The 26621-nt window shown below is 65.9% G+C and overlaps 1 protein-coding gene across 7 annotated transcripts; it reads right to left on the reverse strand.

Annotated features, from left to right (window-relative positions):
- Positions 1 to 805: 805 nt before the first annotated feature.
- TEAD3 (TEA domain transcription factor 3) lies at positions 806 to 25890 on the reverse strand. 7 transcript variants are annotated; one of them, XM_048071173.2, is made up of 14 exons: positions 25653 to 25890; positions 14043 to 14296; positions 10671 to 10735; positions 9062 to 9124; positions 8869 to 8931; positions 6562 to 6573; positions 6131 to 6268; positions 5910 to 5953; positions 5745 to 5806; positions 5232 to 5335; positions 4914 to 5087; positions 4630 to 4770; positions 4205 to 4357; positions 806 to 3551 (listed from the first exon to the last, which is right to left on the reverse strand). In XM_048071173.2, exons 2-14 carry the CDS (start codon positions 14176 to 14178, stop codon positions 3438 to 3440), a joined length of 1269 nt encoding a protein of 422 aa, XP_047927130.1. In that variant the 5' UTR covers positions 14179 to 14296; positions 25653 to 25890; the 3' UTR covers positions 806 to 3437. The 7 variants fall into 7 exon arrangements, with proteins under 7 accessions (XP_047927130.1, XP_047927125.1, XP_047927127.1 ...); XM_048071168.2 differs by having other exon boundaries at positions 5232 to 5365; positions 25653 to 25887; XM_048071170.2 differs by lacking the exon at positions 25653 to 25890 and adding an exon at positions 14700 to 14985 and having other exon boundaries at positions 5232 to 5365.
- Positions 25891 to 26621: the final 731 nt, after the last annotated feature.

Here is a 26621-nt window from a genome sequence, read left to right on the forward strand (position 1 = left end):
TCTCGATCTGGGGGGGTGAGGCAGGGAAGTGGTGGCTGTAAGGGAAGGCAAACCCAGAAAGCACCTAAAGAACTGAGCAAACCCATGGCAAACCCGGCAGGCACCCATCCCACCAAGCAAACCCATGGCAAACCCGGCAGGCACCCATCCCACCAAGCAAACCCATGGCAAACCCGGCAGGCACCCAAAGAACCGAGCAAACCCATGGCAAACCCAACAGGCACCCATCGAACCAAGCAAACCCATGGCAAACCCGGCAGGCACCCATCCCACCAAGCAAACCCATGGCAAACCCAACAGGCACCCATCGAACCAAGCAAACCCATGGCAAACCCGGCAGGCACCCATCCCACCAAGCAAACCCATGGCAAACCCAACAGGCACCCATCGAACCAAGCAAACCCATGGCAAACCCGGCAGGCACCCATCCCACCAAGCAAACCCATGGCAAACCCAACAGGCACCCATCGAACCAAGCAAACCCATGGCAAACCCAACAGGCACCCATCCCACCAAGCAGACCCATGGCAAACCCGGCAGGCACCCATCCCACCAAGCAAACCCATGGCAAACCCGGCAGGCACCCATCCCACCAAGCAGACCCACGGCCAGCGCTGCAAACCACAGCCAAAATCTGTAGGATGTGCCCCAGAGCCCGGAGCGGGGGCTGCCACCCACCCCTCATATCCCTGCTGCCAGAGCAAAACACAAGAAATGAGAAACAACCAAAAAACAAAAAAAAGACCACCGATCACCCCCCCCGAAAAACCACCCCAAACCCAAAAACCAGGAACTTCAGAACCGCTTGAGCCAACCCATGAACAAATAATTTTAATGGTTTTTTTCTCAGCAGACTGTAGTTTTCTTGGAGCTCCACAGTCTCCTCTCTCTGAAGTTGGACAGATACAGTAAACACAACAAATATATGATACAACCCATCACAGCTGGATTAAAAAAAAAAATACACAAAAAATATAATACATAAAAAAAAATGGATTTTTTTTTTTTTTTTAACATTGTGGACTGACACAGCTCTAAAAATGGTGATCGTAACCCTGGTAAGCTTTACAAAGTCTTTTAAAAAAATAAAACAGTACTTCATGTGAAATTCATAAATACACTGGAGGAGAACGGAGGGGTTTTTGGGGAAGGGGGGGGGGGGGGCGAGAAAAGTGGCTCTGGGGTCGTGGCTGAATCCCACCCGGGGCCGGGGGCCTGCGTGGGCGTCCGCGTGTGCGTGGGCTGGGGGGGGGCCGGAGGGAAGGAGGGAGGCACAAACCGGTCCAGTTAACCAAGAGCTTCGTCCCCTGGGGTGGGGGGGTGAGGGGGGGCAGAGGCAGGGCAGGCGTGCGTGTGGCGGCGGGGAGGTTTGGAGCTTTAATTCCCAGAGTTTTAGATCGGTGAGAAAGGAAAGGAAAGGAGGAGAAGAAGAAGAAAAAAAAAACAACAAACAGACAAAAACCAGGAAACAACAAACAAACATGCTACATATGAGAACGCAGCTGGGCGGCGCAGCCCTGGGATATGGGGGGGGGGTGCTGTGGCTTTCCCCATTTCCCCCCCCCCCCCCTTTATTATTATTTTTTTTTTTCCTTCGACCAGGACACGGGCTTGGGGGTGGCTTCTCCCGGCGGCGAGGTCGAAGTCCCCGCGCCTCGGGGGACACGTGGCGCCGTCCCCGCGTGGCTGCAAGGCCGATTCCTGAGCTCTCTGCGCTGTTCCTGCCCCTCCGCGCCCGGCGCCGTCGCACCCCGACACCCCCACCTGGCTCCCCAGCCCCTGCTCCCGCATCCCAAATTCCCTCCTGCCATCCCGCAGCACCTGGCTCTGCACCTCCCGCTGCCTTCGCTCCCCCCTCCGGCACCAGGGCCAAGGCCAAATTGTCCCCCCCTTGGGGTCCCTGTCCCCTGCCACCCTGCTCCGCGCCACCTCTGCCGCTCTGCATCCTTCCTGGGGATGCTCTTGCAGCCGCCGCCGCAGGACTGGGCACGCTGCCTTGGGTTATTTTGGGGCTGCAGCCCCAAAAATGCCGCAAAAATACCCAGTCCCGTGTCCCTCGTGTCCTCTGTCCCCGCTCTGTCCCCTCTGCCCCGACCTCTGCCTGCTCACAGCTCTGCACCGCGCGCTCCTCCCTGCCCAAGCCAACACCCGGCCGCTCTCTGCGGGACGCGGCTGCCGGGGAAAAGCCGACACCAGAATTGTCAACACAGAAAACAGGCAAAAAAAAAAAAAAAAAAGACGGTAAATTTACATATGCAAAGTAAATCAGGCAAATCCACTGCACCGTCCTCGTCACACCTCGGCAAGCTACACCGGGGGTGCTTGGCACTGGCAAAGCCCCCAAGCGTAATCCCTGAAAGCGCAAACACAGCCCGGGGCTCCCAGTGCCACGCATGAACCTGGCTGCACTCTGCAGGGACCCCACGTGAGTGTGGTGACCCCGAGCCTTCCCCGTGCCTGCCCGAGCCACGTAATTTTGCCGTACGGCTCCGACCCAGCGAGCTCGGCTCCGCCACCTCCTCCGGCCACCGGCACCGGGGACAGGCAGGGAGCAGGTCCCCGGCCCCGCGGAGCGGCACAGGAGGGACAAATCCTGATTCCAAGCACGGTGTCTTTTTAAAAAGTATTAAAAAGCACTTTAATTAAAAAAAAAAAAAAAAAGGAAAAAAATGAGCCATAAAAATTGCTTTGCATCGTCGATGCCCTCCCACTCCAACGCCGCCGGACGGGCTCGGACGAGGAGCACCCTTCTTGGGGTGAGGGACCCGAGACGCAGCTTCTCCTGTCCCTCCTTTTTAAGGCACCCAAGGGTGCCAGTTCCTGGGATGCAGCAGCAGCACCCCCACTCCGCAGCCCCTCTCCTGCCCTGCTCCTACCTGCTCCCACCTCGGCACTCCTGCCCTGGCCTTGCAGGGACGTCCCCACGTCCCCGCCGCCACCCCCAGCGCCGGGCTCTGCCACGCCGCAGCCACGCCGCTGCCACTGCCCTGGGGACGATGCCGAGGGGCTGGTGACACCGCGTCCTGGCCGAGCCACCGTGCTCCTCCTGCCCGCTCGGGATCAGGGGGTCGTCCTCCGCTCCGACGTCCCGCGCGGTGCTGGCGGCGGCACGGCGCGGTCCTGACCTTCGTCGGCACCACCGAGGGCTGGTCTGTCCCCTTCCAGCGCCGGACACGGGCTCCTTTCTCCCTACGGTTCCTTTCTCATTCTTCTTTTTTTTTTTTTTTATTTATTAAAAAAAAAAAAAGGAACTGTTCCTAAGTAGAAAACATCTGCGATCGCAAGTCAGTCTTTTTTTTGGCTATTGTTTTTCTTCCTCCTCCTCCTCCTCCTTCTCTCTTCAAATGACTTCTCACGAGGCCGGGGGGCACGGGCGGCGATTCTGCACGGCATCCCCCTCCCCGCGCCCCTCGTGCCCCCGCCGTCCCAGAGGGCCCCTAGTCCTTCACCAACTTGTACACGTGGTGCTGGGCGCCGTGCTCGCTGGTGGAGACCTCGAAAACAAAGGCTATGCAGAGCAAGGTTTCCTGGGTATCCCTGTTCGTAACAACCTGCGGCAAAGCAGAGAGCGCAGTCAGGAGAGAGCCGTGATGGTGGGGGGGTGATTTTAGGCTGGGGGGGGGTGCTTTTGTGCAGGGCGGATTGCACAGGTTCAGCCGCAGCCACTTCGTTTGCACCAAATTCACACCAAATTTGCTCTCTGTTCCTCAGGGGGCTGCACAGAACCAGGCACAACCGCTTTATTTGCACCACCCGCTTTATTTGCACCACCCAAAGTTTTGCTACCCCTTATTTAGGAGGGTGAGCGTGTGGGCTTGGTCCCAGCCACTTTTTACATCATTTACACCATCAGGATTTGCTCCCTGCAGTTTGGAGGGGGGAGACACGGCCTCGGGCACAGGCAACTTGATTTGCACCGTGCAGATTTGCTGCCTGTAGTTCGGGTGGGTTGGGGACGCACAACCCCAGGCACTGCTGCTTTCATTGCACCACCAAAAATTTGCTTCCCGTTCTTCGGGAGGTTGCACGGGCTCAAGCCCGGCTGCTTGAATTACACCACGGAAATTTTGGTACCCATTATTCAGGGGAGGCATTGCACGGCCTCCAGCCCAGCTGCTGCATTTGTGCGGTCAATACAAAGCGCCCCGGGGCCGGGGACCCCTGGTTTGATCCGAGCGCACACGAGGGGGATGCGGGCAGGTACCTGCAGGATGGTGAAATTCTCCAGGACGCTGTTCATCATGTACTTCTCCGGGAGGTGCTTGAGTTTGTGGATGAAGTTGATCATGTACTCGCACATGGGGGACCGGTGGATGCGGTAGACGAACCGGCCGTTCTCCAGCCGCGCGTACTCCGTCTGCGGGGACAGCCGGGGCGTCAGCAGGGGAGGGGCAGCGGGGGCCAAAATTGGGGAGATGCGGGCAGCGGCCAACAGGAACATCGTGGGGATGTCCCAGGGATGGCCCGGGATAGTCCTCATGGCCCAGGGATGAAAGAACCACAGCCCGGGCTGGTACCCTCGTGTCCTACACCCGGTTCGGGGGGTTTACCCGTCCCATCCCCATCCTGAGCCAGGACCCGCAGCGGGGACCCCATTCCCACCCCGTCCCTTCCCTGCAGGGAACTCACCTCCACCTTCTCCACGACCTGCTTCCCGAAGGAGCACACCTTGGTGGAGACCGTGATGGTCATGTTCTCTGCGCTGCTGTACTGGCTGCTCACACCGTAGAAAGTCCCCGGCCCGTCCTGGATGGTGCTGTTCAGATCCGCCTGGGGGGAAGCAAGCAGGGAGCTGTCAGGAGCCAGCCCTCCCTCGGGGACGGGGACATCGGCTTTCGGGAGCCGCTCGGGACGCTCGCCAGCTCCTGAAGGCAGGCGGAGCCCCGTAGCCAGACTTGAAAACCGGATCGTACCCAAAACTTGACGAGGAAGAAGGAGTTCTGGGGGCCGCGCTCGTAGAGCTCCTTGAGGCCGCCTTTCTTCTCGGGGAACTTGTCGTAGATCTGGCGGATGTCCACGGCCTCCAGCAGCGGGTCGCTGTACGAGGGGTTCGTCTGGCCGATGTGCACGAAGAGGTGTTTGCTGTACTGTAGGGGGACAAAAAAATAAACGGGGGGGGGGGGTCAGCCCAAAGCGAGGCGCCACCAAGGACGGGCACCGCCAGGCCCGAGCCGGCCGAGCGAGCCCTTTGGGTGGCCTTGGGGGGGGCACGTAGGGGGGGGCACCGTTACCGTTTCGGCGTCCCGTGGCACCTCCATGAAGGCGGAGTACTCGAGGAGCCGGAGCTTGGCGGAGGCGATGGTGCGGTCCTGCCAGACCGGCACGGCCGAGGCGGCTGGTGGGAGCGGAGCCAAGGGCTCGTAACCTGAGGGGGGGGGGGGGGGGGCCCGGAGCACGGGGCGGGGGGGTCAGCGTCAGCTGGGGCGAGCCCCCCACCCTGAGCTGCAGGGGTTCTGCTTCCCTCGCCGTGCCCCCCACCCTCCAAAATCTCCAGGGATGGCCCCATGGGGACGCTGATTTGCACCCCCGCAGGATGGGGTAAGTGGGGACGTGGCTGGGGTCCCCGTCACCGGGGGGGGGGGGGTTTGGTTGGGTTTAAACCCCAGGTTTTCACCCCTGCGGGGCTGGGATGGGGACCCTGGGGGGTGGGGGGTGGGGGTGGCACTGGGGAGAGGACAAAAAGCTGGGAGAGGGCGGCCCCGGCGCCGTTTTGGGGTGCGAAGCGTCGCGAGGACGGCACTTACTGGCTAGTGATGGAGGCATGGGTGGCTGGATGGGGTAAGCTGGTTGTGCAAACGGTTTAATGCTGCAAAACGAAGCAGGTCGTTAGGGTAACGAGGCCGGGTCCCTCCGGCCCTTTTGCCAAGGTGGGGGGGGGGGGGCTGCCCGGCGTGGGGGCTCCTACTTACTCCTGAGAGGGTCCAGGCTGTCCTGGGATCGGCCCACTCCAAAACTGGGGGAACAGCAGAGGGAACACAGTCAGCGGCTTCTGACCCCCACCCAAGTCCCTGCTGCAAACCGCACCGAGCCCCCAGAGCCCCCAGGAGCCTGGTGGACCCCCCCCGAACCAGTCCGTACATGGGGTCTGATCCCCCCCCCCCCAGCCTGGGGTCCCCGGAGCCTTCCTCACCCTGGGGGCAGCAGAGAAGACGGCCTGAGGAAGAGGAGGGGGGGGGCTGAGTTTGTTCTGCAGGACGCTGGCCGACACGATCTGCGCGGAGGACATGGAAGCCATGCTCTGCAGAGCCTTATCCTTCGAGACCTGGTCCTGGGGGGGGGGACAGAAGGGAGATGGGGGTGACACGGAGCCCCAGGCAGGCTGGGACCCCCCCCTCCCCAAGCAGGGTTTGCAAAGCAAGGGAACAGGGGTGAATGTGACCCCCCCAAAAAAATATAGCCACATTAATTAATGCTATTATCTCGCACGTGTCCCCCCTGCACGGGACCCGCCAGGTCCCAAAGTCGTCCCCACTCCCCCGGGGGCACCAAGGGTGTAGCAAGGGGGGGGGCACAAGGCAGCGGGGCGATAAAGGCAAGGCAAACAGCACAAGCTCAACTTACCAAGTTCATGGCCTGTCCACAAAAGAAAGGAAAAGAAATGGTTAGAGCCTGCACGTGCACCCCCTGAGCTGTGTACCCCCCCCCCCCAAATTGTCACCGCAGCCTGGGCTGGGGACAGAACCCCCCCTGACCCAACTTTTTGGAGGGGGGACACCGACGCCTGCAGCTTGGCCCTGCCGGGACCGGGGTGCCCGAGCCCCCTTATTTTGGGGGCTCAGCACGGCCACTGCGCGCAGCGAGCCAGACCCGCAACTTCGCGGGCTTCCCAACAGCCTGCACACCCCAAACCTCAAAAAAAAAAATAAATCCTTAAAGGAACCCTTTTTTTTCCCTTTTTTTAATTCCTTTTGCACCGTAGAGCAGGAGCTGAGGGCACCGCAGTGCTGCCCGGGGCTGCTCGCCCAGCTGCGTGCGGGTCCCGCGGGCACAGCCTTTGCTCCCCCCCCCTTCTCCGGGCTCACGGAGCCGTCGGGGCCACCGCACTGGGTGATTTATTTTCACCTGGGGCCCGGCAGGGCTGCGGATGCGAGATCGATAGCGTTCGCTGGCAGGGCGCGAGCGTTGTGCGTGCAGGCACACGCCGGCCGCGCTCGCAACCCCCAGGCACGTGGCTGCGCCTTAAAAAATAGAAACTGCTCGGGGGGGGGAGCTTCAATTCTACGGTGCGACAGCTGGGGGGGGGGGGGACGACGAGAGGCTTGTCCAGCCCAGGAACTGCCTCTGAGTATGGATGTTTTCCATCCCCATCGCTTCGTGCCCTCGCTCCCTGGTTATCCCCCCCCAGGCTGCCTGCAGCCAGAGCAGCCCCCGGAGCCTCTCTGCTGCTTCTGCACCCCCTCGTTGTGTGTTGTGCAGCAAGAAAAGCCTTTTTTTTATTATTATTATTCGTTGCAAAGGCTTCTGCTGTTGCTGACCCTGCTGGCCCATCTCCCCGGCAGCCCCTCTCGGGGACCGGTTTTGACAAACGAGCCCCAAGGAGTTTGGGGTGCCCTCTCCTGGCTTCTCCCAGCAAACAGCCGGGGTTTGGGGCTCTCCTGGCACCGGGGTCTGCCACAACCTGCCCAGCACTTTCGGAGGGCACAACCTGGCGGTCCTCGAACCCTCAGGGGACAAAACACCAGGGTAAGCTCGGGACATGTCCCCTGCTGCCAGCCCCCCCTGCAAGAGGCGATCTGTCCCAAAAAGGTGGCAGCGCTTTGGGGACTGAGCGAGCCTTGCCCGGAGGTGCTGGGAGCGAACCCTGTGGGCTTGGTGCCGAAAGCTTTCAGGCCCCCAAATCTTCTGGAAGGTGAAAGGAGGAAAATCCCTCCTGGATCTGGCCCGGGGACTGGCAGGGGGGAGATGCTCCCCGGTTTAACGGTGCAGGGATTAAATCCGGAGCATCCCAGGCTGTGCAAAGGGGACGTCCCCAAGGGGGAACGGTCGTACCGTGGGGACCACGCTGTCCCCCACTTCGCACCGTGTACACCAGGATGGGGTCCAACCCCAGAAGGGCTCCGTCCTTGGGGCACGGCCCCGATCCTGCCCGCGCCAGCCGTCCCCACCTCCCACCCGCCGTCCCCACCCTCCCCGCCACCACCACGAAGAACGGTGGAAACGGTTACGGAAAGGTTAGTCGGGCTCCAGTTAGAAGGAAGGAAGGAAAGAAAAGCCAACCAGAGGAGCGGGCGATCCAGTTTTTTCCTCGCTCAGCTCCCTTGGCCCCTGGAACCACGAGGCTGCCCCGGGACCACCCGGGGGGGGCAGCGCGCCCGCACCTCAGCACGCGCTGCGGCGTGAGCCCCAGGCTGGCAGCCTGCAGGGACCTGGGGACATCGTTGCTTCTGCGATCCCCCGGCATGGGACATCCCCTGGCACGATCCCGGGGGGACCACGCTTGTGACCAGCCCGGCTTCGGGGGTCCCATTTCAATTTTGCTTTACTGTGCTGGCTGCGTTGGGCTGCGTCCTCTTCCTCCTGGGAGAAGCCTGGCTGGCCCAAAGGAGGAGGGCAGCGCATGTGCATCGCCGGGGAGGGTTTAATCCTCCCCTTCCACGTGGCTGGGTCCTGGCCTGGGCAAAAAGAGGGGTTTGCCCCCCAAAATTCATTGCTCTGGGGGAGAGAAAAGGGCTCCGGCCACCTCGACCGGCCCTTCCAGCTGCACATCCCTCGGGGCACCCCAAAGCGATGCTGCTACAAAACCATCGGGTTCCAGGAGCGAAGGGAGGGGGGAAGAAAAAAAAAAAGCCATCAAAAGGAGAGAAAGCAGCACACCAGAGAGCGGAGAGCGTTAGTGGTCAGCGGCCAGGCGGGGAAGCGGGCGCGTACCTTCAGCTTGGACTGAATCTCCCGAGATTTCCGCCGGGCAAGAACCTGCAAGTGGCTAGAGACCTGCAGAGAGAGAGCAGAAGGAGAGGGGAACAGCAGAGCCGTCAACCAGAGGAAAAGAAGAGGAAGGAGAGGGGCTGCCCATGCTCAGAGAGACACCGCCGGGAACACCTGGGCACGGGCGCCAACGTACCTTGATGCCAACCTGGTACTCCCGCACCTTCTTCCGAGCTAGAACCTGTATGTGGCTGGACACCTAGGGCCCGCCACGCCGTTCGGAAAGGAAAACACAGAGAGCGTGAAGACATGTCCCTGAAATGGCTGCCGCCGCCGTCCCAGGGGGAAAGGACGCGCGGCAAAGGGGCGGGCGCGGGGCTGCCGAGGCGCCCCCGGGTGCTCCTGGAGGTGCCGATGCTCCTGCGGCGGGGCGAGCTAGAGAGGGAGGAAAAACCGGGGGGACCGCGGGACGCTGCGCTGGATGACGCCGGTGCTGCTCGGAATGAAGCCTGTGGTCTGCTGGGGGGGGGTCCCGAAAAGACAGCCCCCCCCCCGGTTGTGAGTGCAGGGGCTTCCCTTGCAGACAGCCCCGAGGATGCTCGCTGGGTGCCCCCCTAGGGCGCTTCAGTGTCCCCGAGGGGGACGTGGCACGGAGAGGCCGGTCCCCAGGGCACCAGGTGGGAAAGGTGAGGAGAAATTTGTTTTGTCCAGAGCCCTACGAGTGTGCGGGATCCAGACAAAGGGGCTGAGCTGCAGACAGCCGCCCCCTGGGGTGCGTGGCACAGCCCCAGCTCTGTGCCCGCCGGGCACCAGGGCTCCTTTTGGCACGCTCCCTCTCACAGCAGGCTGCCCAAGGCCCAGGAGGGGATGCCACCACCGTATGCACTGTCCTCTGCGCCTGGGCACGTGTGCATGGCCCAGAGCATCAATTTCGCCCTGTGCTCCATCCTTCCCCCCATGGAGGGGGTCCAGGTGAAACAAGAGAACAGAGGACGTAAGGACCGTGGCCGGACCCGGGTCGCTCTCCTTCCAGCGGCAGTCCTGGAGGAGTTTTTCCCCACAGCACCTGGGGTGCAGGTATGTCCATCCCATATGGGGACGGTGGCATGGGGCGGTCCCAGCACGAGTGACCCCAAAACACCCCAAGCCCATCCATCCCCCTTGTGTGGGAGATCTCCTGCTCCCCAGTGTCCCCTCGGGGAAAGCCACTGAGCCCACCAGGACACACGGCACGGCCCCGGTGGGCAGTGACGAGCCACCAGGCGCGTTACAAGCAGACGCATTGCTTGGAGGGCTGCGGTGCCATGCAGCTAAAGGGGGGGGACCACAGCGTCCCCCCATCCCACCGGCATCCCTGCCTGCGTGCTGCCAGCCCCGGGTGCTGGCACATCAGGGCAGTGAGCTCTGCATTATCCCGGGCTGCCCGAGACCGGCGCGGCACAGCCTGTCCCCTGGCTGCAATGGGGACAGCATGGTCTCAGCCCCGGGATTTTGGGGGTGCCGTCCCCGCAGGGTGTGCCACAAGGGGCACGCAAAAGTGGGGCTGGTCTCTGGATCCAGGTGGAAAAGAAGCGGGAGGCGCACGCTGACGGACGCACACGCTGCTGCGATGGAGCTGCAGCTCCCTTACGGAGAGCACGAAACCGAATCAGCACGAGGAGCAGGAGGAGGAGGAGGAGGAGGCGAGGACGGCGCCCCCGGGAAGGGCCGCGCAGGACGCACAGCACAGCCGGACCCCGCTGGGCTCACCGGGCACCCCCCTCCCGATCCCCCACCCCAAAAGAAAAGCAGAGCCACGGCCTCACCTGCTTCCTCGTCCGTGTCTTCCCCGTCCGCAGCTTGATGTAGCGGGCGATCAGTTCGTTGCGACCTGCCGGGGGGAGCGCAGCCGTCAGCGCGGGGGGACAGCAGGGGACAGCGGGGGACAAGGGGACAAGGGGGACAAGGGGACAGCCCCAGGGGACCCGATGGCACCGGTCCTTAACGAGGGAGGCTCTGCCGGGAGATGGCGCTGCCACGACGGCTGTCTGGCCCCAAGGGACACCGGGGTGGCCCCGAGGGGACATTGGGGTGGCCAGCCCCCAGCCGAAGCACAGGGACCCCCCTCTTTTGGCCCCTACCCTCAGGGCCCGGCAGCACCGTGGGGCAGGGACTGGGGGGCTCGGCGGGGGGTGGCGGCCACCAGGGACCCCCCCCACCGCTGTGCCCCCCAACACCGGTGGCCACGGACCCCCCAAAAACCCAACTGCAGCGGGGGAGCCAGCCAACCCCCCTCCCGCAGCCCTTCCCACGGGGGTCCTGGGGTCCCCCCCCGGCGCCCCGCTTCCCCCCGCGAGCGCTCGCGAGCCATGCTGGCCTTTCCACCAGTATTTCCTAATGTCCTGGGCTTAATTCGAAGCAGAAGTGCTTTTGCGCCACATTTTACGGGCCAGCTGTGGCCAATCTACGTTCAAACGTCAGAGCAGCTGGGAGCTTTCTTCTCCCAGCCCCGTCCCCGTCCCCCCCGCCGCCTCGCCCCCCGCGCACGGGGGCGGGCAGGCACGCCAGATTTATTTTAATGGACCAGATGGTCGTGGTTGGAACTTGTCGAAATGCCCTTGGAGCGGGTTTCGACTTTAAAAAAAAAAAAAAAAAAAAACCTCTCTTTAAAATAAATAAATAAATAAATAAAAAATAACCCCCACCCCGGGCGTCCCCTCCCAGCCCCGCAGCAACTGGGCGCTCCGAGGTGGGGGGGGGGGGGGGGCGCAGGGGGAGCGACAGGGCCAGGTGCTGCGGGGACGGCTGCGCCTCGGGGTGCCCGCAGCGGGTGTATGGGGGGGGTGGCCGGGGCCACCGTGGGTCCCCTGGCAATGTGGGCACACCGTATGCAGCCGGCGAGGTGTCCCCTCGTTCCGTCCTGTCCCCTCGCGGCACCCGCGGGTGCCCTGGTGCCACCCCGCAGCAGCCCCAAAGCACCAAGGTGCCCTGGTGTGTTGTCACCCAGCCTCGGCGTGAATATCACTGTTTGGGCCGCCTTTTAATTAGCCAGCGGTCCCTAATGAACGACCTGGGCTTGCTGCCACAGCTCGCTCTCGCTTGCCGAAACCTCGGCGTGGATGGAGCTGCGGCCCCGCGCCCGCCCCGGGCACCCTGCGCCCAGCCCTGCCTTGCCCTGGTCAGCACCCAAGGGTGCCAGGGTGACGTGACGGCCGGGAGTGGGGCGCTGCCCGGCCCTGGCTGCGGGGAGATGCGGTGCCGGAGGACGGGTACGCCTTCCCCGAGCACCTCGGCGTCTCCCCGCTGCCGAGTCCCGTCCCCGTGCTCAGCCCTTTGGAAATAAATAAGGGAAATTACACCCGGCTGCGATTACGCACCCGAGCGGGGCAGCACCCCGCGCCCAGCACCGGGCATCTCCCCACACCTCTCCCCGCACCCATCCCGCCTCACCCCGCATCCCGGCACCACCCGGGGCCGGCTGCACCCTGCAGCACCCATCCGGGTGCCCACGGCCGCCGTCCCCAGTCCCCCGTGATTCACCCCGGGGCCGTGCCATTCCCTCGGCGAGGGCACGTCCTCCTCCAAATTACCACATTCCCCGAATTCCTCTCCCCTGACACCACCACGTGAACCAGTTGGACGGCCCTGTTAAAAATAACCCAGTGGGACACGCCGGCGGCCGACAAGCGAGCGGCGCGAGCAGCGTGCCCGGCCCGGCCCCGCGGCTCCCACCTGCTCCCGGGGCACGCGTGCGTCGCTCGCTCCGGCTCCGCTGGCACCCACCGGGACGGCCCGGATATAGGGTGCTGGGCGCAGGGTGAAGCCACCCATCTCCGGCTCCAAGCGCTTCGGGTGCTGCGAAAGGGGCTCCCCGAAACACCGCTGCCAGCCGGGCGCTTCGCGAGGGGATGTGCAGCCCCAAAAATAACCCCGGCGCCCTCCCCGGGGTTTTGGGGTTTTGCCAGCCCCGATTCGGGTCGGACCCTGCTTTCTCCCCCCACCATCGCCTGCAAGAGAAGGGCCCCCTGACGCGCCCCACGAGGGCCCAGCTCGGCCCCCCCCGGGGGTCCCCAGCCCCTGCGCAGCCCCGGGAGGAGGTGGGGAGGCGTTTGGGCGCAGCGCAGGGCTCTGGGGGGGGGATGAAAGGCGGCGGGGGCCGCTGCCTCTTTAAGCAGCTGCCAGATGTCTCCAAAAGGCTGGAAAAACCGGTCTGCGCCCGGGCGTGCTGCGCGGGGCCAGGCTCCCGGCGGCACTTCAGCTATTCCTGGAGAAATCCAAAAAATGCGCCCGCGCGGGAAGCCCTGCGCTCCCCTCGGCCGCCAGCCCCGGCCGGGGGTGGGGGGGGGTCCCGGCAAACGGGGTGGCACGGGACGGGTGGCGTGGGGACGGGGGTGGCTGCGGCGTGTCCCGGGCACGGTGGCGTGGCACACGGCCCCCCCCCAGATCCGTCTGTCCCTCTGTGGTGGGTGGGTGACGGCGGTGTCGCCGGTGGCTTGGGGTTGGAGGTCAGGGGTGGAGGCACCGGTGCCGTGGGGATGGCACCGAGGTCACCGGCCCTGGGGGTGACAGCACGGGAGGAGGAGGAGGAACCCCTACCTCGGACACCGTGGCACCTTCCTCCTCGGTGGCACCACGCGCCCCCCCCCCGGAACACATCATCCTCATCCTCCCTGCCGCCAGGACAGAGGCGTTTGGGGGGGGGGGACCCCAGCAAATCCCAGCTGCGCCCGCCCGACCCCATTTCGCAACCGGTGGCACCGAAACCAGAAGCGGGGGCCCGGGGCGGGCCGGTGACCCCGGCCACGCTTCTTTCGGGGTGCTCCCCGCCGCCGGGCTGCGGTCGGGGAGGGTTTGGGGAGCGGTGCGGAGGGGCGCGGGAGGGAGCCGTGCCCGCTCCCTGCCTGACGGCTTCGGCTCCACCAAACCTGTCGGTCCGGCACGGCCGAGAGAGGGAGGGCGCGGGAGGGAGGGCCGGCGCGCAGGGAGGGGACGGCCCCGGCACCGCCAAGGGGACACGGGTCACCGCCGCCCGCCCCTGCTCCCAGCAGCTTGGGGAGGTGCTTTCGGGGTCGGGGGAGCTCCCCAGACGTGGTTTTGGGGCAGGAGGCTTTGCTTCAGCCCCGGTTTGTAACTCCAACCCCGGCGCGGCGCCCGTGCCGCCGGGTCCCGTCCTGTCCTCCCCCACCCCCCCTACTCACCGTACATCTTGCCCTCATCCGAGAGGATGATTTTCCGCCGGCCGCAGGGGGGGTAGATCGCCAGCGCCTCCTGGAAGCTCTGCTCGATGTCCGGACTCCACACCCCCTCGGCATCATTGTCCAGACTCTTGTCCATGCCGTCCTGGCCATCTTCCCGCCCCTCCCCGGGGCTGCCGCTGGCGTTCCAGCTGTTGGACGCTATGGTGCTGGCTGCTCTGGGCTCCGACCCCGAGCCCCCACGGACACGCGACAACCTGCGGGGACAGAGGGACGCCCGTCAGACCCTGCTACCCCTGCTCCCGGGTGCTGGAGGTGCGGGTGGCAGCGTGGTCCCACGCACGGCCCCGCTGCCGGCTCGCTCCCCGCTTGCGCCCGGGGAGCTGGGAGCGCACCCCGGTGCCGAGCACGCGATGCCAACCGGCGTGCCCCGAGCGCGCGGCTGCACCACGAGCACCCCAAATCCCAGCGGGGCCGAGCCACCGGGCAAGCACCCCGAATAAAATTTGGGGAGGGAGCAGCCCGGACGGCGCGCCGTCTGCACGAGGCGCTTGGGCACACGGTGCCACCTCGGGACAGGACAGCAGCAACCCTCCAAACCCCAACCCCGTGCCAGCACCCCGGGGCTCTCCAGCCCCTAAACACCCCGCTCCGTCGCACCCGCTGAAGGCAGGGCAGCGATTCCACGGGCTTCACCAGGCTGTTTTGAGCCACGTTAATAGGAACCAGGAGGCCGGACCCCTCCGGCAGCCCGACCCCTGCCACCGGGGCACCTCTCCGGAGTGTCCCGCACCCCGAGGATGCTGCGGGGGCTGCCGGGGAGCCCTCACCCCCCCGCTCCGGGCCGGCTCCCGAGCGGGGTTTTGCAATAACACGTTCGGTGGGGAGCGAGAGGTGTCTCCCCGCGCCGCGCTTCCCGGACGGGCTGGGAGTGTGCAAAGGTCTCCAGCGCAGACATCTCCTTTTAAAGGAACTGCAGCAACCCGCTGGCTCGAGCGCGCCGCGAGGCTGGTTTGTGTTGTGCGGTTGGGGTTGTGCTTTTTTTTTTTTTTTAAATAAAAAAATAATTTTTTTTTCCCTTTCTTTCTTTCTCCCCCCCCCCCGCGCCCCCAAGCCCAAACGCCACCCTCGGTGTGATGTCAGCCCCCTCTGGTCCCCGCCGCCCGCCCCTGCTCGCTCCCCCCCCCCCCGCCCCCCTTCCCCGTCCTCCCCCCCCCCGCTCGGGCGCTCCCCCTCTTGCCGAGCAGTGTGGCCAAATAAGGAGAACTGGATTTGTAGGATGGAGCCAGCGAGCCCGGGGAGGGATGGCGGCAGCGGTGCCGGACGGCCCCCATCGCCCCCCGTGCCCCCCTCGGTGCAGCCCCGGGAGCCCTGTGGGCCAAGGCGGGGGGGGGGGGGGGGCTTTGGAAAACCAGCGGGGCAAAAGGGGATGGGAGAGGGAGAGCTGGGGGGGGGGGGCACACATAGGGATGAGCCCCCCCCCCCAACCCTGTGCCCACCCCGTGCGTGCAGTGGGATCGCAGCGGGTGCTGGTGGGGGCTGCGAATCCCCACTCCTCAGCCTGAAAACCCCACAGCACCACGAGCCCACAGCCCTGCAGGGGCCTGAGACCCACTCCCCCCACTAAAATAACCCCCCCCCGCAGCAGTCTGGGACCCCCCCCAGCCCCATGGCACCCCGATAACCCCCAGCTGCCTTGCGGCAGCCCAGGAGCCCCCAGCCTCGAGATGCCCCCCCCAGCAGCTGGGGAGGCCGCAGCCCCATGGGGCTGGGCTCAGCTGAGCCCCCCAGGGGAAAGGCCCAGGAATGGGCGTGGGGGGGCCTCACAGGGCCCCCCAGATCTCCCCCCCGTGCAGTCACAGGGAGCCATAGGGCCGGCGGCACCGCTGCAAGCCAAGTGACAAGTGCCACGGCCACCGTCCCCATGTGTCGCTCACAGGGGGGTGCTGGCCCCTGCCCGCCGCACACACCGTCCCCTTCCCAAGGGCTTCCGCCCCCCCCAGCCCCCCCAAATCCCTCCCACCCCACTGCCTCCCCCCCCACCCCTCCCCAGCAGGGAAATCCCTTTTTCAGGGAAGCAGGGGAAAAACAGGGCCCTGGAGAGGAGGGAGGGCGAAGCCGGGGCCCCGGCCAAGGTGCGAGGAAGCAGCTCCTCCTCCTCCTCCTCCTCCTTCTCCTCCTCCTCCTCCTCCTCCTCCACCGAACCTGCTTTTTGCCAGGCCAAGAAATTTTATTTCCTGGAGGGAGGGTGCAGGCAAGTCACAGCTTTGACGTAAGGGGCGCGGGCCGAGCGCAGCGCTCCACCCAGCCTTACAAAACAGCAACAAGAGGAGCAATTAGGAAACCAGCACGGCTGGACCGAGGTACCGGCCTGCCCGACCTGATCCGGGCAGGGAGGGGACCGGACCTGCCGGAAAACTCGTTATCATCGCCTCCTGCCCTCCGGCTTCTCCCCAGGCCAGCGATGGAGCCCCCTTCCCCGGGGCGCGGGGACCCCCCCCCGGCGGGGATGCTCGCTGCCCCGCGCGGGTGCAAGGCCGGAGGGCAAAGCCCCGCAGGCAGCTTTTGTGGGGCGCCACGTCCCGCCCCCAAGGGTGCTGGCCAGCAAGGGCGAAGGGGAGCGCACCCGTGGGGTCCCCGAGAAGGGGGAGCGGGATGGGTGCAGGGGAGGATGCGGCCGGGGCAGCGCCTGCCCTTATCTCCCGACGAGGCCAAGGTTACGCCGGGAGATGGAGGCGGCGTTCCCACGGGCCGGGCGCTCGCCCCGAGCTCGGCCCCGCTGCGGCTCAAGGCTGGCCAGGGTGGTGGGGGGCTGCAGGGAGCCGCTCGGGGCTGGGGAGCCCGGAAAGGCTACGAGAAACCCCTGCAAAAGCCTGCTTTGGCCAGGGAGGAAGGAGATGCTCGGGTCAGGGGAAGGGAGCGGTGTGGATGCGGCGCGGGGCCCAGGTGAAGAGCAGGGCGCTATAGGGCACAGCGGGGCCGGGACCAGCAGAGCCAGATGCGATAGGGGCTGTGGGGATGGGGACGGTGGTGCTCAGAGCCCCCAGGTGTGGGGTGGCACCTCGTCCCCAGCAGTGCCACCGAGCTGGGGGACGCCGCGTGCCCTCCTCCCCAGCGTGCCGGGTCCCAAAAGCACTGCCCCATCCTGCACGCCGTGCGTCACCCCAACCCCGTGCCGTACGGGGTGGAAAGCCAAGAACTGGGGTCTGCCCCAAGCAGAGGAGCCACGTCCCATCACCCGCATCGCCGAGCCACCCGTCACCCCGCTGAGCCTGGCCAGAGGCAGGCACCGTCCCATGTTGACCAGCGTGACGCCACGGGACCAACGCCTCGCTCCTCGCTTGCCCCAGCTGTCCCTGCCCTCCTGGTGGCACCAGGGTGGCCCCACTGCGGGTGGCAGCATCGCCCCCGCCCCGGCTGCGACCTCCGGGCCGCCGCTCTCTGCCCCTTTGCGAATCGGGGTGCAGGTGGCTTTTGCCACCGCATCCCCCCTGACCCACCGGGGACACACGGCACGGCCAGCGGTGCCAGCACCCCCTTCCCGGGGGGGGGGACACTGGAGCACAGCCTGCCCGGGGGGCACGAAACGGGGCACAGCAGCTCCCTGCTTTACCCAGGGCTTCCCTGACCCCGTGGGGAGCAGCACCAGGACCCCCAGGGGTTGGGGACATTTAGGGATGGGGGCGAGCAGAACCGGCAAAAAGAAGGGTCCGGCCGCCACCCCGCTCCCCGCCTGCCTTCCCGCACGGGGGCCCCGAGGCGAGCCAGCCCTGCCGGCCCCCCCCTGCCCGGACCCCATGGCGAAAGGATAAAAGTTCAGCAACAAGCCCGGGCAGGCGGCGGGGCCGGGCGCAGCCTCTCACCTGCACAAGCAACCGCTCCGGCACCGCCGCCCCGCTGGGGGACGGGAAAGGGGGGATGACACCAACACGGGGCCACCGCCGTCGGGGGCACGGAGGAGGCACCCGCGCCCCCGTGCTGAGCATCCAGCCCCCCGGCCCCCCTGGCCTCGGGCTGTGCAACCTGTCCCGGCTCGGCCCCGCTCTGAAACTGGGGCAGGATCAGTGCGCCGTGCCCCGAGGAGGACGCTGGGGGTGCCGAGAGGGGCCGCCCCGTTGCACCGGCTCTGCAAGACCCCGAGCGAATAAACCCCGAAGCGGAGCCTCGCGGGCGGCCCCACGCACCCCAGGAGCAGGCCGGGGGGGCTGGCGGGAGGACGCAGTTTGTAGGCACCCCGAGATCGTTCCTACTGTGCTCCTCGTGACCCTGCTGCCACCTCTGCCACCCCCCCCCCGTGACATGGCCCTACCTGGGGGGGGACCCCAGCAAGGCCACGACGCACCCAGGAAGATGCTTCCCAGTCTGCCCGTGACCCCGTGCCGTGCACCAAGCCCGGGCATGACCCTACAGCAGGTTTGTTTTTGGCACCAGCCAAGAACCAGACCTGCCCCTCTGCAGGAGCCGGGGGTCCCCAGCTCCCTCGGGGACCACCCCGCGCCCTGCCAGAACCCACTGGGGGCACGGCGGAGCTTTGCCTTCCCCTCGCTCCTCTTCCGAGCGGCTCCGGGGCCGTGCTGAGGAATTCCCCTGCTGGGGGAGGACGGCCGCCTGCCCCCTCCCACCCAGGGCTTCACCGGTCACCGCGGGGCCGCCTCGTCCCCCAGGGGACACCGAGACCCCGGCCAGCCTCGCCCGGCACGGGCTGGGAGCCGGGGAGGCGGCCGAGCCCCCGGTGCTCCCCGCGGGACGGCCTGACTAATTTCCTTTCCTCTATCGCTTCCTGTCCCTTCCGGCTTGGCGGGCGGCTCAGGAAGCAATCGGAGCGGGGAAACCGCAGGAGGCCACGTGGCAGCGTCCCACCGGGGTCCGCGGCGCTGCCGGGGGGCACGGGGGGCTGCCCGCTGCTCCCCGACCCCAGCCCCGAAACCTCGCGGCCGCTTCGCGCCCAGCGGCGCCAGGCCGAGGGATGCTCAGCGCCCGGTCCCGGAGTGGGAGGCAAACGCTGGGGGAAACCCGAGTGATTTGGCCCTAGAAAATTAGGACACGGAGGAGGGACAGGAGGCGAGCAAAGCCCCGGGCACTCCCAGCCCCACCGGGCGAGGTGCTCCCTCCTAACGGCGCAAGCGGGTGTGCGAACAAACCCCTCCATCTCCTCCTCTTCCTCGGGCCCCGGCAGAGCTGGTTTTCGGCTGCTGGAGGACCCAGAGGCTGGTTTTGCTCAAGGCTCTTGGGGCCGGGACGTCGGGGCAGGGGACAGACGGACGGACACCTTACCCCGGCTTCCCTCCCTGGCCCAATTACCTCCCGCCCTGCCCAGCCGGGGCGTTTCACCCAGCAGCGCATAAATAGAAAGCTTTTACGGCATTAATTGCTCTCTGTGTTATGAAACGAGCTGGAGGGAAACAACAGGGTTGGAGGCTGCCTGCTGTGGACGGGCCACCGTGACGGCCACCCCGTGACCCCCCCCCCCCCAGCACTGGGTGGCCCAGGGGCACGGCCAGCAGCGTGGCGCAGCCCCCAAACGTGCTCAAATTCGCTTTGCTCCTGCACCAAAATATTCCCATCCCAGGACCAACTGCACGTTGGGTCCCCGGGGACACCCCCAGCTCGCCCTTAAGGGGAAACCAAACCCCACCATGGACAAGGGAGAGCCGCAGGAGCCAGGGCAGGGATGGTGTCCCTATGTCTGGGTGGGACAGACGTCTCGGGGACCCTACGAACCCGCGGCCATGCTCCTGTGGGAGGAGAAACACCTCCACGGAGCAGTTCTGGGGTGCTGCCGACCCCATTGCCCGGCCACCGCAGCAGGGGCGAACGTCTTCCTGGGGCCGGCGGCTGCCAGGCGAGGAGGAGGAAGAGGAGGAGGAGGAAGGCTGCAGTGGATTTCACACCCACCCCCGGCCCTGGCCGCCTCCGCCCCCGCGAAACCCAACCCTGCCCGGGAGCAGCTGCGCCCGCTGCCTGCGCCGGCACCGCCGGAGCCCGGGGCGCCCGCGGCCGGGGGCGAGCGGCACCGCGCTGCCCCACTGAGCGAGGTGCCAGGGGTTCACAGCAAGGGGGGGCGTCAAGAGCCAATCCCCTCCCCCCTCCCCTAAAAAAAAAAAAGCACATGGGGGGAAGCCTGCAAGGCCACGGGTATTTTTGCAGCCTTTCCTGCCCCGAACCCGAGGGTTGGTGCCATCAGGCCCCCGGTGCTCCCGTCCCGGCGGAGACGCGGAGATGACTCCGGCTGCCCGCGTCTGGGGCAAAACGTGACGCGGAAATGTCGCTGGGTTGTTGTCGCCCTGCGAGGAGGCACGTTTCCCTGCCCTCCCGAAGCGAGTTTATTTAGCTTGGGAGAGCCGACGCAAGCCGAGGCCACGCAGAAGCTGCGTTAGCAGCACGCACTGCGTGGCGCGGGCTGCGCTGGCGATTTATTCCCAAATATTCGGGGTTAGCATCATTTTACTGCTCCCTGCTTGCCAGTAAACAAACTGGGCAAACAAAGCATCCTCCTGCACACCCGTGGCAGCACACCGCCCTCTCCCCAGCACCTCTCGACGCTGCCTGGGCCCCCCGGGCCCAAACCCCCACCAGCAGCCACGGGGCAGGGGGCGCAGGGGGACCGAGCGCTCCCGGTGCCCCAGCGGCAGCCTCTCGGCGCTGAAAATGGGCAAAGCAACTCCCGCTCCTGCAGATTGTAAAATTGCTCTGGAATCCTTGGGGAGGAAAGTTGCTAAAAATACACGAAGGCGGTATTATTAGTAAAAAGAAGGAGCTCCAGAGAGGAGCGTTGGCCCAAATGGGGAACTGGCTCCGGGGAGCCCGGCGCAGCGCGCTCAGCCCCCAGCGCGCCAACGCACAGACGTCGGAGCAGGACCCCGACCCTCCGCGATGCCACCCAGGCGAGGCTACAACGGGGCACGCCAGCCACGCTGCATGGCAGCCAGAGCCCAAACTCGCGCCAAAGCTGAGCACAGGCGTTGGTGAGCACCAAAAGCGTGCACCAAGCGTGCGCCCTGCCCAGCTCGCGTGCCGGCGCTCTGCCGAGCGCACGGGGCTGCTCCGGCAGGCGAGACACCTCGTGGGGAGAAAACGGGGCCTTGCCCAGGAGCTTCGCTTTGCAGCGGGGTCCACGAAGCACCCGGGTCCTCCTGGTAGTGGAACACACAAGGCTTGCTTCGCGCAGGGGCTCGTGCGGCTGCGTGCGGGCGCCGCCGCGTTGCCTCCGCCTGGGGAAGGCAGGAGCTGGCAGGCGCTGGGGGAGGGCGGGCGAGGGAGCTGGCATGGGAACGGCAGCCCATCCTCCACGCACGCCGCGTCTGTAAACTTTGAACATCTTCCGGAGAGAAGTTAGTGGCTATTGTGAACAGCTGGATCTAATTTTATGAGGAGTGAGGAGGAGACAGTCGTGGGGAAATAATAAGGCTTGGCGCTCCCAGGCGAGGAGCCCCGAGCCTGGCCAGCCCTCCTGCCTCCTCCCGCTTCGCCACAGGGAAACTGAGGCATGGAGCTGCCAGGGCTCGGCGGGTCCCAGATGAGCAGGAGCACTGCCCCCGGACCCACGGCCTCTCCAGCAGCTCGTGCCCAAGGGGCGAAGCCGGGCTGGCAGCACGGGGCCACCCGGGGTCCTCCCGGCACCCGCTCTCCGCCGAGGTTGCTCGCGGGCATCGCGGCGCGAGATGTCCCCGCTGCCCGGCGCTTCCCGCGAGGCTCTGCCCAGCGCCTAAAATTAGATCCAGCCCTGCTGTCCCGTCCCGTCCCCCAGCCCCGAGACGAGGGGAGCGAGCTGCCAGCTCCACGTCGTGTCCATTCTCCCGGCAGCGAGGGCGCAGGGGAAGAGCCAGCGCTCTCCACCGCTCGCACCTCGCTCACCGGCCCCCGGCGAGCAAACATTACAGGGCGAGCTGCAGCCATCGTGCGCTGAAGTCACCTTCTTCGCCTCGGGCTCGTAAGAGGATGGCTGAGGATTAGCAGCGGGTTGGCTTCAGCCAGCCGGGGCCCGGCGCTTTGCAGGACGCACCCAGCGCCCGCTGCGGGGGCGGCCACGGGGCCGTGCCGGTCCCAGTACGGTGCAGGGACAACACCGGGGACATCGGAGCAGTGCATCCGATCACAAGCCGGTGAGGGGATGGGCTCCATCCATGTCTGCACCACCGGGGGGGACATGCTCCATGGGCATCCACGTTTCTCCAAACACTTTGCCTACAGGATCCTGCCGCTCGAGTCAGCACAGGGCAAGGGGACGGGGCAGCGGGGCTCGTGGCCTGTCCCCTCCACCAGGCTCAGCTATTCGCACTCCACACAACACCCTACAACGCCCTACACGGGGCCACGCTTGCGCCCAGCACCTCGCCCACCCTCACCCTCTGCTCCGGGTGCACGACTGACGGTCCGACACCCAAAGGCCGCCTCTCAGCACGCGGGAGCCGCTGCTCCCATTTCCCAGAGGGGTAAAACCACGGCCCGGGGAGCCCCAGCGACCTGTCCGAACCCGCGCGATATCGCCGCGTGCCCGCTGCAGGCCGGCGCGGGGCACAGCCCCGACTGCTCACCCCATCATTACCTTCCCTCCCTCCCTCCGTCCGAAAAAAACATTTCATAAGACGACACGTGACGGTGGCAACAGCGAACGCCCACACACTTCAGGTGCCTGCCCCAACCACAACACAGGTGCCTGGGCTCGGCCGGCCGCGACTCCGGCACGCTCCCGACGCGCCTGACCCGGGCGCCGACCCCAAACACCGCCTCGGATGCTGGTGGCAGAAAAACCCCGGGATAAAAGCTTCCCCCCCCAAACCCTATTTACCAACAGCGGTGCTGACAACGGGGCCATTCCGTGCAGCCCCACAAACCCCTTCCAGCCTTGCAACTGTTGTCAAAGTTTTGTTAAAAGAGAGAAAAGCCCCTGGAGATGGCAACTTTTTGGATAGCATCTGTCCTGCCTGTCGTTTGTATGGCCATAGGGATGCCAAGCCCACAAAGAGCTCTTGCCACGAAACTTTGGGAAGGGTTTCGGGGAGGGTTTCGCAGCCCATTCCCCGACATTCACCTCTATCCCCACTCACCAAAGGAAGAAAAGGCAGTAAGGCAGAAACCCCCATTTTTCCCCCCAAAACAGCCCAGCATTTCTCCCCGCCCCAGCAGCCCCGAGCTCACCTTACGCCGGCCTCAACTGGGTGCGTTCGACGGGAGCAGCGCGGTTACTCGATTTTTTAACGCATTAATTACAGCTGATTGCCACGGCCACCCCCACCTCCCGAGAGCACCGCTGCGCCCCGTGCGCGCGCACCGCCGGGTAACGCTCCTGCCCTTTGGCCACGGCCCCGGCACCCTCCTGCCGGTGGCGAGCAGGGGGTTAAACGGCGATTAAAGAAGATGCCGTTTCCGGTATCGTGACAAATAGTGCCCGTGTGTCATGGGAAACGCTAGCGAGTCCCTTTTATGATGGGTTCGGAAGGGGTTTGGCGAGGCAGGGCCGGGATACGGTGGCGGGAGGGTTTGGATGTGCCCCGAAAGGCCGCGGCTGAGCCGAGCAGACCCCTCGCTCCCGGCTGAGGGTCCTCGAGGCGCCCGAAGCGCCCGGGTGCCGTTACGCAACGCGGCTCGAGCGCGGCCGCTCGCAAAGGGTTATTTTGGTTGGAAGAGCCGGTGCCGTGCCAGCCGCGCGCCCACCACGGGGACGAGCGTGGCCCTGAGCCGTGCCCGAGGTCCCCCCGTGTCACCCAGGAAGGGGTGGCCGCGCACCCCGTCCCCACCAGCAGCCCTGTCCCCGCTGTCACCGGCGGGGAGCCCGGGGAGGGCGAATCCCTGCTGCAGACCCAAACGGGGGCCAAATCCAGCCCTTTCTCCCCACGGGACGCTCGTGCCTGTCCCCTCCAGCGGGGAAGTGACGGGGACACTGTGGCCAACACCTGCCTGCAAGCAGGGTCCCAGCCCCGCCACCCCCTGGTGACCTTGGGGGGGGCTCCCCCCAACCTTTTCCTCCCACCCCACGGCGAAACCGCCCCAAGAACCACCCCAAAACCCAGGTGCCGGGAAGAGCTTTGGGGCCACCAAAGTGCCCACGGCGCTCGGGGTGGGGATCACAATTCGCTTCGCCCCCCAATTCGCTTCGCCACCGCAGCCCGGCCGTCCCCCAGCAGCACCCCAAAACCGCAGGGGGGGCGCCGGGGCCCCCCGGGCAGCGCCAAAGCCCTGACTCACGGCGCGCACGTACCCGCGCGGGGTAAAGCGATAGGAGGAGAGAGGACGCCGGAGCCCAAAAATACCCCGGCGCGCCTGACACAGGAGATTATCACTTCGACGGTGGGACGGTCGCCTGGCCCGGCTCGCCCCGGCCCCCCGCAAAGAGCCAAAAAATCCCCAAACCTTCCCCTCGTCCTTTGCCAACCAGCCAACGGAGACCGGGGGCCGCAGGGCGCCCGCTGCTCCAGCAGAGCAGCTGCTGTCGTTCCCAGCTGGTTTCTCCCCAAAAATGTCTTTTTTTTTTTTTTCTCCCCTTTTTCCCCCCCCCCCCCCAGACACTTTGGGCCGAACGTGTTGCCCACAGCCCGGTTTCGGGGGGCGGAGGCGGGCGGCACTGCCGGGCTGGGCGTTATTTTTCCTCGGAGGGGATACGAGGGGGAAAAAAAAAAAACAAAAACAAACACCAAAAAAAAAAAAAAAACAACACAACCGAGGAGGGTGTAAAAATAAAATAATAATAATAATAAAGATGACACACTGCTGAAAATTATACATCTAATTGCTGACTCGTTAGCAATGCGCCCATATGACGAGGCACAAAGTGTTTAGCATACAGTCAGCGCGTGGTCATCCCCTCCATGCGTGTGACACGCATGTAGCGTGACACGTATGTGGCCCCGCGACCCCGCCGGGCTGCCCGGGGCTCGGGGTGGCCATCGCGGCCTCGACGCCGTCCGCCGTTTATATAACGCGGCGCGTCCGCGCTCCCCGACGTACGGGGCCGCACCGCACACAAGGCCTCTTTGTAACCCTACAGCCCGCGCCCCGGAGATGCGCGGCGCAAGGGGGATTACAAAAAATGTATATAGGTATAATGATAAATAAATGTGTTACGAATTTAGGAGCGTAGAACCGCGGGCTGGAAAAGCTGAGTGGGGCCAGGGGGGGGTGCCGAGCGCTGCCAGGCCTGGATGGGGTCTGGAGCTGGAAAATTTTTTGGGGGGGGGGGGGCATAAAATGAGGCAGCGGAGAGGGTTTGGGGTGGGGGCACCCTGGGGACAGCCCCGCCACCCAAAGCAGGGCTGGCCGCAGGGTTTTGGGGTGGCCTTGGTTAGTGTTGGGGGGGGGTCCCGGTGCTGAACGGGGGTCCCGGAGCTGAGTGGGGGCCCCGGGGGTGGGGGGGTGAGGAGGGGCAGGGCCGGGGGGGGGGCGCACGGAGCAGCCCCGGGGGCTGAGGCCCGGGGTGGGATGAGGGGGGCGCAGCGGGGGCTGCCGGGGCCCCACGTCCCGAGCCGAGCCGTGCCGAGCCGAGCCGTGCCCCCCCCGCCCCAGCTCCCCTCCAGCACCCCGCGGGGCTGCCAAGGCTCGGTGCAGCCGGGGGGAGGAAGAGGAGGAGGAGGAGGAGGAGGAGGAAGGGGGCTGGGAGCCCCTGCCCGGGGCGCTTACCTGCTCCGTGCTTCGGAGGGCTGGGCCGGCCGCGGGTGCCGGGACCGGGACCAGGACCGGGAGCAGGATCAGGACCGGGACCGGGACCGGGACCGGGACCGGGATCGGGACCGGGATCGGGCCGGGGGAGGGCGGCGGGGCTGCGGGAGCGCTGCTGGCCCCGGAGTCCGCGCACGGAGCCAGGCGCAGGGACGGGAAAGTTTCTGCAAGGGAGGAGCAGAAAGTTGGGAGGCAATCAGGAGGCGGCGGGGCAGGGCCGACCCTCCGCCCTCCTCCTCCTCCTCCTCCTCCTCCTCCTCCTCCTCCTCCTCCTTCATTCTCCTCCTCCTCCTCCTCCTCCTTCCTCCCCGCCCGGCCTCCGGCCTCGGGGAGGCAGCGGCGAGGCCCGCCGGGGGTCGGGGCGCCGAGGGGAGAGGGGAGGATGGGGGGGAACGGGGCTTGTTCCCCTCCGCAGGGAGTTTGTGAGCAAAGGGCAGCCCGGCCCCAGCCCCGGCAGCGCCCTCTAGGAGCCTTCATCCACCTCCTCTTCCTCCTCTTCCTCCCGTCCTGTCCCCCCCCCCCCCGCCCGCCCGCCTGCCGGGGGATCCCCGCTCGCCTTCGTGGCTTCAGCACAGCTTTTGTCGCCCACCCCGCACAGCTTCGTCCCCCTGCGCCTCCTCGTCCTCCTGGGCTCACCTTCATCCTCCTCCCGCAGGCCTTCATCCCGCTCCGCACACCTTCATCTGCACACCTGCATCGCCCGGTGCACACCTTCATCCTCTGCACACCTTCATCACCCTCCTCATACCTTCATCATCCTCTGCACACCTTCACCCCCCCCACACACACCTTCATCACCCTCCGCACACCTCCATCACCCTCATGCCCTGCCTCACACCTTCACCCCCTCCTCATCCCCATACCCTCACCCCCTCCAAACCCCTCCACCCCTCTCCACGTCCCCACGCAGACCCCCACGAGCCCCCCCCC

Source organism: Anser cygnoides, chromosome 25 (genome assembly GCF_040182565.1).
Source record: "Anser cygnoides isolate HZ-2024a breed goose chromosome 25, Taihu_goose_T2T_genome, whole genome shotgun sequence".
Classification (NCBI taxonomy): Eukaryota; Metazoa; Chordata; class Aves; order Anseriformes; family Anatidae; genus Anser; species Anser cygnoides.